Here is a 17,601-nt window from a genome sequence, read left to right as displayed (position 1 = left end):
TCGGCAAATAAATTTGACGAGAATCAACTACTTAGGAACAGATAATGATCGGAGGTTTGCAACAATCAACTCGTGTGTAACAAATCCGTTATCCCCGATAAGGCAGTCCGTGACGCGTGACGTCATTCATGTGGCGACCGCGGCACCCCAACATAATTTTCTCCGGTACTCTTTGCATTATAAACACTGGCTACCTTTCGATTTCCCCTTGTGTTGATCGCACTGGCTCTATCCATATTCCTCGCATCCAAAAGTCTGCGCCTACCTTCATTCGCCATGCCACGCCGCGGCGCAACATCATCGCTATCGGCCGACACGACAACGACGACGACCGCACTCCCAGAGAAAACAGCAACGCCCGCGACATTCACAGATGGCGCACCCCTACCCAGAATCGTCGTCTTCGATCTCGACTACACATTATGGCCATTCTGGGTCGACACACACGTCAGTGCGCCCATCAAGGCGGTAGAGGGCGGCATGAAAGTCAAAGACCGATATGGCGAGGGCTACGGCTTCTACCGTGATGTTGCAGTTGTTCTAGAAGCAGTATGACATCCTCGTCGCCCAGACCTTACGCAGACATCTGACTCCATCCCAGCTCAAGCAAAACGACATCCTAATCGGCGCCGCTTCACGCACCCACGCCCCCGATCTTGGCCGCGAAATGCTGCAGCTCCTGAAGATACCTAGCTCGTCTGGCGCGTCGCAACGAGCGATTGATTACTTCGACCATATACAGATATACCCCGGGAGCAAGACGACGCATTTCGAGAGGATACATAGGGATAGTGGGATTGCGTATGAGGATATGCTGTTCTTTGATGATGAGAGTAGGAATAAGAATGTTGAGGTGCTGGGGGTGACGATGAAGTTGGTGAAGAATGGGGTGACTACTGAGGAGATGGATGCGGGTGTGCGGAACTGGAGGAAGAGGTATGGGAAGAATAAGAATTAGATGTATCACGGGTACCTCTGAAGGGAGTGGATAGATTACTATGACTTATGACATCGTATAGATGGTAGAGGATAAAACAAAAGGATCAACTATTGTATCAAACTCAGTGGTGCGAACCTAGCAAATGGCAGACCGCTCTCACTGTTTGTTTGAGTACATGGCAACTGTTCTCCACAAGGCTTTCACCTGAAGTCCGTGCACATCAGCAGACGCTCTCAACTCTTGGTTGTCATGTTCCAACCGCAATCACCACGTTCACAATAGTATCTAACTCGACTTAACAATGCACAAGTAGTCGACAACTTTCGCCTGTTCAATACAAAAAACATCATACAGCCTCCTCAACCCTCCCCTCACCCAACAGCTTCTCCACCAGCGCCCCAGAAAACTCCACCGGATGCGTATAATACCCCAAATGCCCGCCCTCAATCTCCATCACCCCCCCTCCAACCTTCTCCCCCAACACCTCCGTCGGCCCCGCCCCCATCGTCCCCCTCGTCGCCCTCCCCAAACAAGCAACATACTGCCCCCTCCTCGCCCTCAACCCCTCAACATCCACCCCCGACATCGGATACATACAAACCTCGCGCTCAAACCACGTCACAACATCGCCGCGCATCTCCGCCGTCGCCTCAGAGCCACAGGACATAACCTCCCCCGCCACACTCCTCTCCTCCTCGGGCAGCAGTGAGAAGAACAGCGCGAGTGCAGGCCCAGGACCCTGCGCGCGGTACACCGGAAACAGCACGTCTGTGAAGAAAGCGCTTGCTTGTTCGGGATCAGGCAGCACGGCGAGCGAGGGCGGTTCGTGCGCGATGCACATTCTTACCACGTCGGGATAGTGCAGGAGGACTTGCTGGGCGACGATGGCGCCGGAGCTTGTGCCGAAGACGAAGGCGCCCTTGCCCCCGGAGATGTGCGTGATTAGCGCGGCGGCGTCTGAGGCGTCGGCTGCGAGGCGGTTGGCGTTGTCTTGGGGGCCGAGGGGAGTGCTGTGGGAGTAGCCGCGGCGGTCGTAGGTGGTTACTGTGAAGTGGGCGGAGAGGGGGTTGGTGGCTTTGCGGAATACGGATCTGTTTCCTGGGGCGCCGGCGATGAGGAGGAGGGGTGGGCCGGTGCCGGTTGTGGTGTAGGAAAGGTTTACGCCTTGGAGGTTGAGGGTGGGCATGTTGGGGTGGGGCTTGGTGTTAGAATGGATGGTGAGTTAGGGAGAGTTTGGGATGTGTCTCTTCTGACCGTGGAAGCTGTTCATAATATATCGGGTACGACCACCTTATAGTGGATTCTACACCGAATCTGTTTTCGGACATCCGTGCCGTTGGTTGTCAGCATCCATTCAGGCTAGAGGCGGAAGAAGCACCATGGTCAAGCACTAAACACTTGGAACGTATGACTTATGCAGCATTTTGGATCCCCGCGAATGTACGGCACCCGATGCGGCAATTGAGTGCTGCAGTGGACAGACCTATCATGGATCATGGATGTGGGTACGTTGGAGTGGAATCCCAGTGGGGCACATGGAGGACAGGGCGCGGATGTTTTCGTCGTGAGAGACGGTTGCGTTTGTCGAAGAGTGGATTAAGGGTTGAAATACTCAGACAGACCGCTGTTATGACATCATCCTAACTGTTACAATGCTTATCAATTATACATTTCTCAGTGCATATGCCCTCATAGCGACCTCAAATGTTTCACAAACATTCTGTAACTTGCACCAACATGTAGCCAGCTCCTCAACCCATCTTCTTCTTTTTCTTCATGCCGAACACGTGCCTTCACATCATAATCCCTGTTCGCTTCCCATTCATTCATCAACAAGTTCCACGATATCGCCAAACTCCTGGAACAGCCAGGGCTCAAGATCCTTGAAGCCATCAGGAATCTGTTCTTCTTTGACCTTTACGTCTTCCACAGGCTGGGGATGAGACATGTCGGACAAATCCAGCGAATTGTACTCTTCGTCTACCACTTGATCACTCGACTCTTTGCGTGGCTTGAACGGAAAACCTTTAACCCGACTGACGCTCCCCAAGTCTCGGTCCATTTGCACAACCTTCGCAGGCTTTATATCGTCGTGTTCAGCATGCGAACTGCTCGAGTTGTCCAAAAACGGTAGACGCGGCTGGGGCGGGGGTAGCGACTTTTTCGGATGCGTGGTAGAGAAACTCGACTGCTCGTTGGGAGACTTAAAATCGTCAGCTGCGTTGGTTGGGATACCAAACTCCTCCATAAAGTCGTCATCCTCAAAGTCCGCTTCCCAGTCCATGTCCGCTGGCATCCCAGTCGCTTGTGTAAGATCATTATCTTCTTGGTACGTCGTCGCGAGGGTCTCTGAATCTGCGATACCGATCATAGCATCTCCCAGAAGTGAATCGTTATCGCCAAACAGATCCGAGCTGCGAGAAAACACCGTTGCTCTCGGAGGGTAATCGACCAACGCATCAAAGTCAGATATATTTCCTGCCTCCATTGGTTGCTGCTGGAAGACATTCGGCTTGGAATCATCGAAGTCGAAAGTGAAATCATCAAGTGGTATGTCGTCGTAATCGCTCGAAGACTGGGGTCGTCGTGCCGTTGGCTGATTCATGAAGGAGAGCGCGTGCTCGCCACCTTCACCATAACAATAAGCTGACTTCTTGTGCATGACAGCATGGAGGGAGGAAGGCGGATTATCTTTCTGAACGCTTTTGTGAAGCTGATGCAGACCACGAAAATCTTTTGGTCCGTTCGTAGCAAAATCAGCCTTTCTCTTCTTCTCTGTGTGCGTTAAATCAATCTCCTCGATCGGACTGGAGATCTTCCGCTTGGAAGATGAAAGTTGGAGCTTGGTTTGCGTCTGTTTGCCATTTTGAGTCGACCTTTTTTGTACAGGCTCTGATCCATTGTCGCTGGACGTTGTACGCTTCGTGGCAGCTTTCTTCGGTGGCTTGTCGGTTCCCTCTTTACAACATAGATGCTTGCAACCCATCCTATCCTTACATCTGTGATTACAGGCCCATTTTCCGTTGTCGAGCTGCCTCGGTTCATGTATCTCATCATCAGCCGCGGTATTGGGTTGCTTTGAAAAACTCTTATCCTTGGTCTTGTTCTTGGCTGTATTCTTCCGAGTAACAGCATCAGTAGGATTGTCGTAATTCTCAATGTGATCAAAATCGAGATCTCCAACCGACGTAGCCTTCATCAGCTCATCATCGTCAATACCGTCATCTCCAAAGTCTTCACTGGCAACTGATCGTTTGCGGCTGACTTTTGACGTCTCTGCGCGACGTTTCGACATATTGGGCTGTGGTGTATCTGGCGCAGATATTCTAGTACTTGGAAACATGGACGGAGCTATCCTTGGCTTCACTGTGGCACCGCGCATACTGCCCGCTATGATACCTCAGTCTTGCCAGTCCCATGAGTTCTGAAGTACTTACCAATCCCGTCGCACATGACGTAGCAGTTGATACATAGATCAGGACTCTCCAACAGAGCAGGAAACACAAGGCTTTGTCCAAGACCAAGCTTGGGACCACTTTACACAGTCAGTATATTGTGCTCTTGATGACAAGGATCATGCTTACCTTATACGAGCGAAGTGAATTTTGCGACCATCGGATGTCTCTGCCAGCAGACAAACGTAGATGAGCTTGTTGTTGAAGCTTTTCGGTGGCGTTTCGTTGATGAATCCAATGTCTGCTTTGACTTGTATCTTGACTCCTTCCCCGGTCTTCGTGATCTATCAGAGTGGTTAGTTCAGAGGCCGAACGCACAAGCAAAGAACCCACTGAAGACGGCTGAACGCTGAGAGAGACACGAAGCTTCGGAAAAGTTTTCAGTTCCCCAAGCACCTTGAGACCAAACGGCGGGTTTCTGCCGACAATCGCCTCGATACGATGCGCATCCGTAGCCTCGAGATCCTCAATGCTTTTGATACCAGCGTTGACGAGTTTTCGTACTGCGACAACGCCGATATTTGCCACTTGCCTCATCTGTAGCGGACTCTCATCCCACGCCCTCGCTCCCAAACTACGTGCTAGCATCAGTGCGTTGTGGATGCTCACAGAATCTCCCAAACATATCTGACAGTCGATGATGCACCGCACCAAGCTGTGGATATATTTGAAGATCACCTGTGTCTCCATCACGTATTGCGACTTGTGCTTCCCGTTTTCGCCATCCCATGAGATGTCCGCGGAGCCGAGAATAGACTGAATGAGCAAGGATACTTTCTGTGCTGGGAGATCCAAGTTGACAGGTATAGGAAAACGAATCGAAGGTGATTTGTTGAGGGTCTTGTAGATCGACTTTTCACCTTGTCGAAATCGAATCGTGGAGAACTCGTGAGCCTGTGAGACAGCGGATAGCTTTGCACGCACAGTTAGAACGGCGACCGATACGAAAGGTGGGCAAGCGACTTACGATCTCCGAGAGCGACGCCTTCTTCTCCAAGCCCATGAAGATTTTCATCGTCTCGAAACGAACATAATATCGCGCCATAGCATGGCCAAACTCCGTACATCGAAAGTACTCGTCGCCATCAAGAAGTTGATATTCCCGTAAAAGAGAGATGTCGCGATAGCAGATATCATCCACCTGTTCCTCGATGTCCTGACCACTTCTCGCCCCTTGGAGCTTGTAGTGCTCCGGATTCTGTTTTAGCCGAACGTAGAGGAACGTCCCAGTAAGCCAGTTCCTGGCAGAATCAAGGTCACGAATAGTTCCGAGGCCAGTTTCAGCATTCATGTGGTCGATCAAGTTGAGATGAAGCTTGCTCTCCAACAGATCCTGTCCTGTAACCATCATCTCATATCGAGAGACCTTCGCTTGGCGAGTCATGATGACTGCTACAGCGCTGTCGTCGAACTGTGGTCGACCAGCACGACCGAGCATCTGCATCATCTCCAGGTCCGAATATTCTTGCAGACCTTGATCGCAAAACGTCACTGTATTTTTGATGATGACGAGGTGACAGGGTAGGTTGACTCCCACGGCAAGTGTTGATGTGCAACAGATGACATTGATGTCGCCGTTGAGAAACCCACTCTCAACCTTCAACCTGTCATCCGAGTCAAGGCCCGCGTGATGAAACGCCACGCCTGATGCAACAGTGTCAAGAAGATCTTTGTTGTTCACAGGGATTTGTTTCGAAGGAGGGTTCCACATCCGATCACGACCGGATATCTTGGCCCACCAGTTCGCAACAAGTTTGGCCGTTTTGACTGTTGAAGCTCTGGTGGCACAGAAGATCATCAAGGGCTTACCCTCTGAGTATCTCGTGATGACATCGGGGAGTTTCGAGTCGAGCGACTTCTCAAATGCGAAGTCGTTGGGGCTGTTGTAGACATAACCGCAGACGTGTTTCCTGAGTTTTACCGGTCGAAACTCTTCCCCAAACTTTTCGTTCGCGGCAGGCTCGTGCGGATGAGCTGCATTCTTGCCAAGCCATGCCGCGACATCGTGGAAGTTAGGGACGGTCGCCGACAGAGCAACAAAGCGGACATCCGTACCAATGGACTTCATCCGAGAGACCACGGCTTCCAGTACAGCTCCGCGATCCTCTTTGAGGATATGGACTTCATCAATGAGGAACAACTTGACGAGTTTCATCAGCTTCTCGTGGTCTTTCCACCTCCTGGTGACGCTGTCCCACTTTTCTGGGGTAGTGATGATGATGTTGGCGCCCTGGACATTACTCAAATCAGAGAAGTCGCTGTCACCAGTGAGCTCGGCACATTTCAACCCAATAGGATTGAATTTTTTCTCCCAGTCTCGCTGGCGCTCAGAACACAAGGCTTTTGTGGGTGCCTGATAGACGATCTTGTATTGACCCGTGTTGTTCGTGGCGATGGCGCGGCAGATGGCAAGTTCTAAAATTGCCGTCTTTCCGCTGCCAGTGGGGGACGCGAGCACGAAGTTGTCGTCAGATCTGAACACTTTGTCGAACGACCTGGACTGGACTGCATTGAAGGTTGGGAATGGGAAGATAGTTCGAAGTCGATCGGGGAGGGCTGTGATGGGAACGAGTTGAATTCCCTGAACCACAGGAGGACCATGGTTCAAGTTAGTTGCAGACCTCCGTAGGGAAATTGGTTGGTAATTTCCGTCAACGTTTTCCTTCTGCTGCGCTACCGCAAGTTGCTGCTCGTCTTCGAATGAACGAGAGCCCAAAGGTCGAAAAGAACGTTCATGCGCTAATCTCCCTTGCATAGGTGCAGGCCGTCGCTCATCATCAAATGGCCGAGTCTGGAGATACTGCTGATGCGAACGTGCAACGTCTGGTCTCTGTTGCACGACTGAATCTCGTCGCTGTTCTTCCAGCACAAGAGGTTGAAGAGCCTGTTGAGACTCAACGACGCCACTGTGCTCGGCTCGCCTCTGGCTCGCCTTCCATGCTGGACTAGAAGACGGTCCCAGGTGTACATCGGAGCTGGATTCCTGGAAGTCATGTGGATTGAACGCGAATCGACCTGCACCATCGTCAATATCAAGTATGTCAGCAAACCCAAGGATGATATACTCAATTGTCCGCGTATCGGCTGCTCAGTATAGCTTTGATATTCTACTGAGCAGTCAGCAATCATGCACTCACTGATGGTCACATCGGCAGACAAACCTCTATCATCCAAGGCGCTATGGTTACGAGCATCTATCATTCAATCAGTCCCATAGGTCCATCGCAAACTCATGTCTTACATACCTCTTCCAGCATTCCCAAAGCCCTTGCCCACGCCACTTGCAAGCGACAGCCTCGCCTCACCCCTCGCCGCCTGTCGCTGCCTGTCATCATACGGTTGCCGCAGCAGCCTCTCATCTAGCATACCATCAGCAAGTCGACACTCACCTCACCCAACAACAATCACACACCGAAAGAATCAAAAGCCACCTCTTGCCCATAAGCATCATCATCTTCCACAGCATCGTACGCTGGGTTGTCAAACGCAGTGGCACGGTACCGATCTCGAGGAGCAACCGGCTTTGCAGACTGCTTGAACTGGGGCTGATGAACCGCATATTGCGACGCATGACGTGAGGCGTTTCCGCGCTCAAAGTCATCGGGGAGGTAGTAGTGCTCGTCGTGCATGACAGCTACATGAGCGATGTGTGACAGGTGAAGTAGACGCAGAGAAAGACGCCAGAAAGATAGAGAGAGTGAGGAAAAGAGAGGAGTGCGGGGGCGGGTGGCGAGTATCGCGCGAGAGGTGAGAGATGTCGAGACGAAAGGAGAAGGCACGATGGAGGAAGTCACGACCTCACACGTCACCTCACGCGTCGCTCACCAAGTGACGCGACTGTTTCTTTGCTGCGCATACATCATCTTCTGCGTGTGATTGCATGGATAAGAATAGTCTCCAGTATATCCAAAGCTCCTGATTTCTCCGTGCATGCTTCCCCTCGGGTATCAAGCCAACGCCAGCAAAATTCATGAATCCCAACTCTTACAAGATAGAGATGACTGACAGTCCATAGTATACACTGCCTGCGCGATGTGACATTCATCAAACATCAACAATGCCGGCATACGCTCAAGCATCACGCTTGGGAAACTTCCTCTCAACTGTCGGTGTTCCAGGCCTCGAACTGCCCCCACTATCCCCTCTTAGATGACTCTTCACCGAACTGCGACGCGCATCGTCGTACTGCGGACTGCGATCAACCATGGTCTTTTCGAAGTCGAAGATTTTCGTTGACCCTAGAAGAGCGCTTTGTTCCGGCTTGCTGTACAGATACGTTGCGAATAGGACAACTGATGTGCCAATGAAAAACTATACTGTATTAGTACGCGTGCATCAAGAGGGAATTCTGCAACTCACCGACGGCGTGACCTTGAAGTTGAAAAAATACACACTAGCCAAACAGCTGAGAACAATCGAAATCGAAGTCGCAAAGTTCTTCGCGATGTTGTCTGCGTAGTTGATGACAAGCGCGACGATCACGCCACCAAATGCCTGGAAGGTGATGGCCGTCCACACAACCCAATTATACCCAACGAAGAAGCCAGTCTTCGCAATGACCTCGCCGTCTTTCCAAATGACGCCTAGGAATAGCGCGGGGAAAAGGGACCAGAATGAAAGCTGGCAATTTCGCACCCAAAGCGACGTCTGCTTTGTGTTCGACTCTTTCAGAATCTTCTCAAACGAGACACCAGCGAGACCAGATATTGCGCAGGCGATTAGTACAGCAACCAACCCAACGGATCTGTTCATCTGCGTTGCTTGCCCATATCGGTCTTCCTCGATACCTTCGTATGATGCAGACCGCTTGACGAGTTGTCCAGCAGCGTGGCTCCCAAGATCGCGCAATTCCTCGAGAGATCGTGGCCAGATCTTCGAACTGGAGTCTCGTAACGTTTCCATGCTAACAGGCTTCGAGGCATGTTCTGGGAACTGCACGATCGAGACACCGATGATAAGGAGTAGTAGCGACGTCCATTTTCGTGGTGTAAGGGTCCTGCCCAGCATGATGACGCTGAACATGGCGGTAGTAAGAATTTTGAGCTGATATGTGACCTGGAACGATGCTGCGTCCAAATTACTGACGGCTACGTATTGTAGCGTGTTTTGTAAAGTGTATAGTAGGGCTGGTACTGCGAGTTTCCAGCTCTCGTTTGTGAACATGGCGGTCGTGAAGCTTGAAGCAAGGGTCGCAACAGTCGTATTCGAGGGGAGGGTTCTCGATATATCATAAAGTGCCTGTGGAAACGCGTCAGATCTCAGTATAACATTATATAGTTTGCGACCAGCGTACCATAGTCAAGCTGATCCCCAACTTTATGACCTCGTTCAAAAAGACACTCGTACTCGTATGATATCTCTGCCCGTTCACCGTAGGCATGACGCGCGAATAATGCATAATCTACATCATGTCAGCCCAAACCCAGAACTCTCTTCCCAATGTTTTGTAGATCGCGTCGCGAACATAGTGACGTGAGTGGGGTCCGCGACGGAAGCGGGCGGGTTGTCATACCAAGATGAGTGCGGAATTCTGAAAAGTGAGCTGTACACATATTAGCCGTGGTCCACCAAACACATAAACCAGGGTCGCGCATACCGTTACAAGAGAAAGATGCTTCATCGACACGCCGCCCAGCGACGCGGACGCCGTCTTGCTACCCATGATGCTTGCGGAATTCTGCTGATCGTACAAGGATGCGCGTATGGAGCGTCGCGAAGTCGCGATCAGTTTAAGGGCGCGGTTGTTCAATACAGGTTATACAAAGCGTCGCAGAGTGTTCGGCGCGAAAAAGGGAGCTTCGCTGCGCCGTAAGTCCTCGGCTGAGCTGGGCGGCACGATGTTCTCTTATGAGTTGCAGTCAGCCCTGGGGCTTGCATTAGCGACCCCAGATCAAGAACGCCATGCGCGAAGATCCAATTGAGCAGACAGCAATCAGAAAGCGGGGTCTTTCCGCTGCCGAGACGTCATGCAACCAGGATGCAGCGTCGATCTTGACCCAGGGTCAGTGACGTTTGATAGGGAAGGAAATATCATTTTCAGAGTTGATTGGGAACTTTTGTAAGTTTTACAAAGCACAACACAGTTTCATCAGCCCTTTCCCGCCGTCCTTCAGGTCATGTTTGAAGGCCCGTATTGCCAAGTCCATCCCGTCACTCCGCCACCCTCAGGCCCCCATCTTCTCCTTTTGCGAACTAGACCGTCACGCACAGCAACGAAGGAGCAACTTCTTAATAAGCAAATCATAGGTCCCCACATGTTACATTGATACCGTGTGATATTACCATAAGTCAATACACTCCTTCGAATACCTATGCTACCAAATTTTGAAACACGCATCTCAAATAAAAAAACTCCCAAAGAAAGAAAATGTAAAAAGGACATATGATGAAACACATCTACTCCGCTACTCATGCACCTCAAACTCGTTCTTTTTCCTCGTGTTGACACTCAAGTTACTCCGCTGCACCCGGCCCACCTCCCTGTCCACCTCGGCCCCTAGGTCTCTTCCCTCCCCTCGCGGCATTATCACCTTCATCTTCAGGCCCGCGCTTTTGTCCTCTGCCACTCCCAGGCTGAAATTGCTGAGCTCCGGCATTCAAGCTAGTCCTCGGACTGTTGTTGTTCTGGCCGCGTCCACGACCTGCGCCTACACCTGCGCCACGACCACCACCACGTCCAATTTGGCTCGTTTGCTGGTTCTGTGCCGGGTTCTGGGCCTGGTTTGGATGCTGGCCACGGCCGCCTCCCCGACCACCGGGAAGAGGAATGCTGCTCGCACCACCTCGCGGAATGCCGGAATTTGGAGGATTCTGATTCTGAATCTGCGCACCAATGATGTTTTGCAGCGCTCGAGGACCGGTACCGAAGCCGTCACCACGGCCTCGACCGGCTTGTTGTTGATGCGGAGGGTGGATTTGTGAGACGGGAGGACCCTGGCCAGTGAAACCAGGAGCTGCGATACCGCTGGAGATGCCGAAGCCACGACCCATCTGGTTTTGCGGCTGCACGAACGGATTCGGTGCAACGGCTTGACCAGCTTGAGCTTGGAAGAACGGGTTTGGTTGGGGCTGGCCTGCATTCAACGGGCCAGGACCAGGCTGGGCAGTCTGGACCGGAGTATTGACATTTGTGCCATTAGTGTGAGCGACCACAGGTGTTCCAGCTGGAAATTGTTGTTGGCTTGGTGTCGATGTTGGTGTAGACTGCACAGGTGCTGCAGGCCTGGTTTGGCCCGGTTGCAGTGTCAACGCTGGAGCCTGCGGCTTCGCAGGGGTGTTTGGCTGGACGGCCGGCTTCTGTGGTGCTTTGGCGTTCTTTGCCACCTCGTAGACCTTGAAAACTTCCTCGGTGGGCGTCTCTTTGGCGGCTTTCTCCACTACACCCCATCTCGCTCTGGCTTGACCAAGTTGGCCATCCTTGAGTCTTGCCTTCAATCCTTCTGCATGCTTCACTTCGGCCTCCCTCTTCTCTAATGCTTCCTTCAGCGTCTTCTCGAACTCGGCCTTGGCTTTAGCCAGCTCAGCTTCCAGATTCTGAGTAGTGCTCTCTGGCTGAGTATCTTTGGGAACGGCGTCCGCTTTCTCGGCCTTGAGCTTCTCGTATTCTCCCTTGGTCGATTCGAGTTCAGCCTTGAGCTTGTTGTGCTCCTCACTGATCTTGCGCTTGGCGTTTTCCACTTGGCCGTTGACATTCTTGCGCAATATACTGAGAGCGGTCGGGTTCTTTGCGAAGAACGTTTTGACCTCCTCATCTTCAGCATCGACAGTGGGCAAGCCTTCGATCTTGACCGCGGCTTCGGGTTTGGAGTTCGTCGACGAATTCGGAGCGTCTTGACCAGCAGGCGCACTGTTCTGTACACTGCTAGCCTGGACTTCTTGTCGGACACGGTCAATTTCGGCCTGGTGCTCTGCTTTGAGTTGTTCGGTCTGAGCAACGAATCCTTGCTTGGCTTCTTTCAACTTGTTGTTCAGCAGCTCTCGTAGGGCTTCCGCTTTAGCCTCTCTGTTCGTGATTCGTGTCTCACGTTGAGCCAGCTTAGCTTCCCGCTCCTTGAGTTCGGCATCGGCGGCAGCGAGTCGTTGATCGTTCTCTTGATCTTCAACCTTTGCGCCGCTCTCTGGTTTGGCCTCAGTGGAGTCCGTCACCTCAGCCTGGGCTCGCAGGTCTTCAACATCCTTATGCGCCGCAGCGAGCTCTTCCTTGAGTTTTGCAATTTCCTCCTGAAGCTTCTCAAGATCTTCGGGTGTTGATGAAGGTGCCGATTGCTCAACAGGGACAGAAGTAGATTCTGGTTGCGGTGCTGCTGCTCGTACAGCATCAATTTCCTCTTGAAGCTGAACGATGCGTTGCACATTCTCAGTCTGGACAGCCGTTAGCCTTAGTTCAGCCGACAGATGAGTATTAAAACTTACAGCAGCCTTGTCAAGCTTCTTGACCTTCTCTCTCTCCTCTGAAAGCTCCACCTGTGTCTTAGCCGCCTGGTTTTGCGCCGCGAAAACGTTGTTCTGAGCCTCGGAGGCTCGCTTTTGGGCATCAACGAGCTGGGACTTCAGTTGCTCGATCTCTTCGTTCGAAACACCGGAAGTATTCTCGTTGATCTGTCCTTCCTCGCCCATGTCCACGTCGGCGTTCGCATCGCCATTGCCGGCCGTGCGAGCCAACGCTTCGTCGCGGGCGGTATTGGCAGCCTGGAGCTCTTGCTGGGCCGCGCCGAGGTTGGTGTTTGATTGCTCAAGCTCTTGCTGAAGCAATGTGAGCTGCTCTCGCGACTGATCGGCCTGTGTTTGCGCCGCTTCGGACTGCTGTTTTGATTCTTCGAGTTCCTGCTGGACGGCTGTGAGGTTGTCTTGCAGCTCCTTAATCACAGCTGCCTTTTCAGCCATCTTCAGGTTATGGACCTTGTTGAATCCCGTTCTCGCTTTCGTCCTCTCAGCTTCTCCTACCTCGGCGGTAATAGTCTCCCGGGCCTCCTCAATGGCAGTTGCTTTGGCAGCTTCCACATCTTGTATCTTTTCGTTAAGACCCTGAACTTGCTCCGTAGCTTGGTCGCGCTCAGATTGGAGGTCTTCGATACGCTGCTTCAGGTCTTCAAGCTCCTTGGGATCGATGCGATCATACCTTTGGAGTACATCCTGATGACGCTTCTGCCAGCGATCACGGTCTTCTTCGACAGCCTTGAGATGGCCGACATGAAGCTCGATCTCACCCTCCAGGTCCGATACACGAGCTTGGAGAGGCTCAAGTTGGTTATGAAGATCCTCCATCTCTTTGTTCTTCTCTGTGAGTTGAACTTCGAGACGTCCGTTCTCGTTCCGCAAGGTAGTTGTGCTTTCGCGGTAGACATTGAGTTGCTCGATTTGCTTCTGAATACTCTCCAAGTTCATGCCACCCTGTGAGCTATGAGACTTGGACTGTTCTGCGATAAGCTTCTCGCGTGTCTGGTCGAGTTGGTTTTGAGCGTGTGTGAGTTGCTGCTCCAGGCGTTTGACTTCCTGGTCTTTAAGATTCAGCTGCACCTCCAAAATTTCCTTCTCGCGTCGGAGATAGTCAACGATGTCTTGCAGACCATTCGAGCCAGCATCGGCACTTCCTGCGTCGCCGGCAGCAGCGCTGCCACGACTACCCTTGAGGTTTTCGATTTGCGCCTTGTAGTCGTCGAATTGTCGGAGCAATGCCTGGTTGTGTTCCTTGAGGCCATCGTGACTTCTCTTGGCCTCTGCGACTTGATCTTCATATTGTTGTCGGAGTGTCTTCCAGTGGTCCTCGCTCTGAGTCAAAGAAGTGCGAGCAGCTTCGGCTTGCGCGCTGAATTGCGCGATTTCTGTCTTTACCTGAGTGTGCTCGTCACGGATCGTTCGAAGGCTCTTCATGGTCTCGCCGTGTTTCGCAAGCTCGTGTTCGTAGTCTTGCTGAGCGCGAGTTGCGATCTGCGCTTGCGACGCCACGAGCTGCGATTGATTCTCGACCTCAGCCTTGTAGTCATTTACATCGTCCTTCAATCGGACGATTTCCGCTTCCAGGGTATCCTTCTCTTGAGTAAGTCGCAGGGTTTCTTGCTCGTGCTCACCCCTTAGCTCAGTAAGCTCAGTGTTCGACGTAGCAAGCTCAGAAGAGATCTCTTCCACTCGTTGTTGCAGATCGTTGATTGTCGCATCCTTCTCTTCCTGTGCTGCGTTAAGTTCCTCTTGGAGTTGCTCATGCGCCTCCATAAAGCTCTGCAATCGGTCCTCGCACTCTTGCGCGATAGCCTGGTAGTCCGCGATCTGGGAATTGACTGCCTCAAGATCTTCTTGCTTGCGCTCAAGCTTGTGTTCCAGTTCCGCAACCTGTGCGGTGAGCTCTTCTTCGCGGGTCGCCATATCATCCTCGCCCGCACTAGAGCCGTTGTTTCGCGGAGTTGGGTGTGGTCGAAGAGACTGCGCGCGGTCTTCGGCGGATTGAAGTTGGGATTGTAGTTCACTGACGCGTTGCTCAAGCTGCTGACGAGCAGTGTCTGCAGATGCAAACTTGACTTCAGCGTCGTTCTTGGCTTTGACAAGATCATCGACTCTCCGCTGTGCCTCAGTTCGCTCGTAATCACGCTGCAGAGTTGCCTTGTTGTGGCTGTCGATTTCACTCTCCAGCTTCTGTTGCGCAATCTGTAATTCTGCCTCGAGCGCACTCACTCGGTCTTGCAGTCGGCGGCGGTTCTCGGCATTTGTCAATTCCTGCTCGTTTCGCAAGCTCTGGATACTATCCACCATCTTGCTGAGTCGATCTTTCTCCTCTGATAGCTCCTTGTTCCGCTCCGTAAGGCGCGCCTCGATTGTCTTCCACATATCTTGTGAGGCCTTGAGGTGCGCAATTTCACGCCCCAAGCCATCGATCTTGGCATGTGCATCGGCAAGATCCACAGTAGCTTGATGATCTTGATTGTCCCGTTTGGTGGAGGCGATGTGAAGATCGTCGTAACGTTGTTGAAGAAGGTCCTTTTCAGACTGCAGCACCTTGATAGTTCGTTCGAGATGGACATAGCGGTCCTGCTCCCGTCGTACTTGATTGTCGAGACGGAGTCGTTCACTCTGGAGGCTGTTGGTCTCTTTCGTTAGTGAGTCGACCTGTTGTTTCAGAGTAGCGCGATCGGTGGCGTTCTCCTCCCTCAGTAGGTCTAGATGAGACTGAAGGTCCTTAATGAGTTTCTCGTATCCTGCAATTTCCTTGGAATGGGGAGTCTGTTCGATGAACTGCGAAGCTCTCCCTGGCGGCGGCGTTGTTGTAGATCTATTCCCGAAAGACTCATCAAAATCCGCACCAGATTGTAAGTGACCCCGATTGTTGACGATGCGACGATACATGTCGCGTTCCTTCGATACGCTCTGCGATCGAAGCTCGAGTGACCTGATTTGATCATCCGCTTCGGCCAATTTGGAACGCAGGTTTCCAAGCTCCTCTCGGTCCTTCTCCTGTTGTTCCAGTTTGTTCTGAGCCTCTACACCCTCGAAAGACTCGGCGACTTGTCGAATAGTGCGTAGCAATTCCGCGTTCTTAGTCTGTAGGTCTGTAACGTTGGTGAACAATAGCAAATGCTCGGAAATGATACGATCCGTGGCAGTGACGTCCTGGATCTGCTCTTCCGGAATCCTGTTGTCTCGCGTAGCCTCGACCCACTGTCGCTGCTCCTGCGTGAGCGGTTCGAGTTCCTGGTCCTTCTCTGCTTGTCGCCAGAGCAGAGTCTGCATCTGTATTGTGAGGTCCTGGACGTGTTGACGAAGTAGCTTGCATTCGCGGTGGACGCCCTCAAGGTCGCCGAGGGCCTTGCGAGCCTCCTTTCGTGCTGCTTCTCTCTCCGTCGTAGCCTCATCCAGGAGAGCACTAATCTCGCCAGTCTGCGCAGTCAAGACCTCGTTGTCCCTACGGAGCTCTTCGATCTCTGGCTGCCAGCGCTCCAGTTCATCCATCATGTCCTTCATCATCTTCGCTTGCTGCTCCTCACGCTCACGAGTCTCGCGTTCCTTTGTCTTCAATTGCGCATTCTCAGCATACAATTGTGTAACGGACATGCCGCCCTTGAATCGCGATCCTCCAGGGGAGAAGAGGGCTGGCGAGCCCGCCCTGCCGGGAGTGTCGAATGAACTGTTCATGGGGCGTCGCGGTGTGCTTGGCATGGCGGCGGAGCTTCTGAGTTCAGAGACTTGGTTTTCGAGGTTCTCTTTGCCTAACTCCAACTCCGCAATCTGACCATCAAGCTCAGCAACCTTGTTCTGCTCCGACTCGACTTCAGCCTGGAGCTGTCCAATCTCGAGAGCTGCGTTGTCCTTCAGCGTCTCCAATTCTGCCAGCACTTGTTGTAGTCGGCCCTTGACAAGCTCGGCGCTCTCCTGGTGAAGTGTAGCCAGTCGTCGCGCGCCATCGAGTTCGGAGCGGAAGGAACCCTCTTTTTGCGTGGCTTCATTCTCGAGCTGCTCAATACGCGTGAAGTACTCGTCGACCTGCTGCTTTAGCTCTTCGATGCGCTGACTCTGTGACGTCTCGGTGCGCTGCAGGGTGTCGATGGTCGCAGAGGCGTCTGCGTTGGCGCGTTGCAGTTCTGAAATTTGGGCGTTCTTTTCCTTGCGGTACTTGGCGTGGTCGTCGGAGCGCGTCTTCAGCTCTGTCGTATACCACTCATTGTTCTTTCGCAGCAGCTCGATCTCTTGCTGGAAGTTGGTCTCGCGAAACTTTACGCTGGTAGCCGCGTTCTCGAGCGACTGGTTCTTCTCTTCAAGCGTCGACACTTGCTTGCGCAGGTCGACGAACTTCTGGTGCTGCTCGGACAGCTCTTTGGCGAGGCGATCGTATGCGGCGACCTTTGCTTCGTGCATGGCAAGCGCGTCGCGGTTCTGCGATTCGAGCGTCTTGACGCGCGATTCTAGCGCCTGCACCTCAGACGTCGAGCTCGTGGCCGCATTTTGGAGATTTTGCAGCTCCGTCTCGATTTGCTGGCGCACATTTTCTGATGTCGTGTCAGCATAGGAGTACCTGGCCGATCGTATAGAGATGGTACGCACCTTCTTGCGCAAGCTTCTGCCGCAGTTCTTCTGTCTCTTTCTGTGCGGTCTCGGTGGCCGATTTCAATGTTCGCGCAGCCCTCTCTCCATCCTGAACCGCCGTGTCGAGCTCGACATCGACCTTCAACTTCTCTGACTGTAGATCATCGTATGCGCGTGCCTTAGATTCGATCTGAGTAA

The 17,601-nt window shown here is 52.5% G+C and overlaps 3 protein-coding genes across 3 annotated transcripts; 1 reads left to right on the top strand and 2 right to left on the bottom strand.

Moving 5' to 3' along the window:
- Window positions 1-156: 156 nt before the first annotated feature.
- Window positions 157-1,093, top strand: P153DRAFT_366196 (magnesium-dependent phosphatase-1). Its single transcript, XM_033667995.1, has 2 exons — window positions 157-549; window positions 602-1,093. The coding sequence occupies exons 1-2, from the start codon at window positions 277-279 to the stop codon at window positions 956-958; spliced, it is 630 nt and encodes a 209-aa protein (XP_033525023.1). The 5' UTR covers window positions 157-276; the 3' UTR covers window positions 959-1,093.
- Window positions 1,094-1,286: 193 nt separating this feature from the next.
- P153DRAFT_396030 (alpha/beta-hydrolase) lies at window positions 1,287-2,126 on the bottom strand (the record flags this gene model as incomplete). The annotated part of the gene is made up of 1 exon (XM_033671448.1): window positions 1,287-2,126. One exon carries the CDS (start codon window positions 2,124-2,126, stop codon window positions 1,287-1,289), a length of 840 nt encoding a protein of 279 aa, XP_033525022.1.
- A 636-nt stretch (window positions 2,127-2,762) lies between these two features.
- Window positions 2,763-10,057, bottom strand: P153DRAFT_288291 (uncharacterized protein; the record flags this gene model as incomplete). Its single annotated transcript, XM_033663591.1, has 15 exons — window positions 2,763-2,939; window positions 3,009-4,323; window positions 4,374-4,475; window positions 4,525-4,679; window positions 4,729-5,307; window positions 5,363-7,165; window positions 7,238-7,410; window positions 7,461-7,531; window positions 7,637-7,754; window positions 7,808-8,029; window positions 8,478-8,706; window positions 8,755-9,633; window positions 9,689-9,796; window positions 9,908-9,937; window positions 9,992-10,057. The coding sequence occupies 15 exons, from the start codon at window positions 10,055-10,057 to the stop codon at window positions 2,763-2,765; spliced, it is 6,027 nt and encodes a 2,008-aa protein (XP_033525021.1).
- Window positions 10,058-17,601: the final 7,544 nt, after the last annotated feature.

The sequence above is a fragment of the Dothidotthia symphoricarpi genome, assembly GCF_010015815.1.
Source record: "Dothidotthia symphoricarpi CBS 119687 unplaced genomic scaffold P153scaffold_8, whole genome shotgun sequence".
Classification (NCBI taxonomy): Eukaryota; Fungi; Ascomycota; class Dothideomycetes; order Pleosporales; family Dothidotthiaceae; genus Dothidotthia; species Dothidotthia symphoricarpi.
This window is presented reverse-complemented; position numbering and strand designations above follow the sequence as displayed.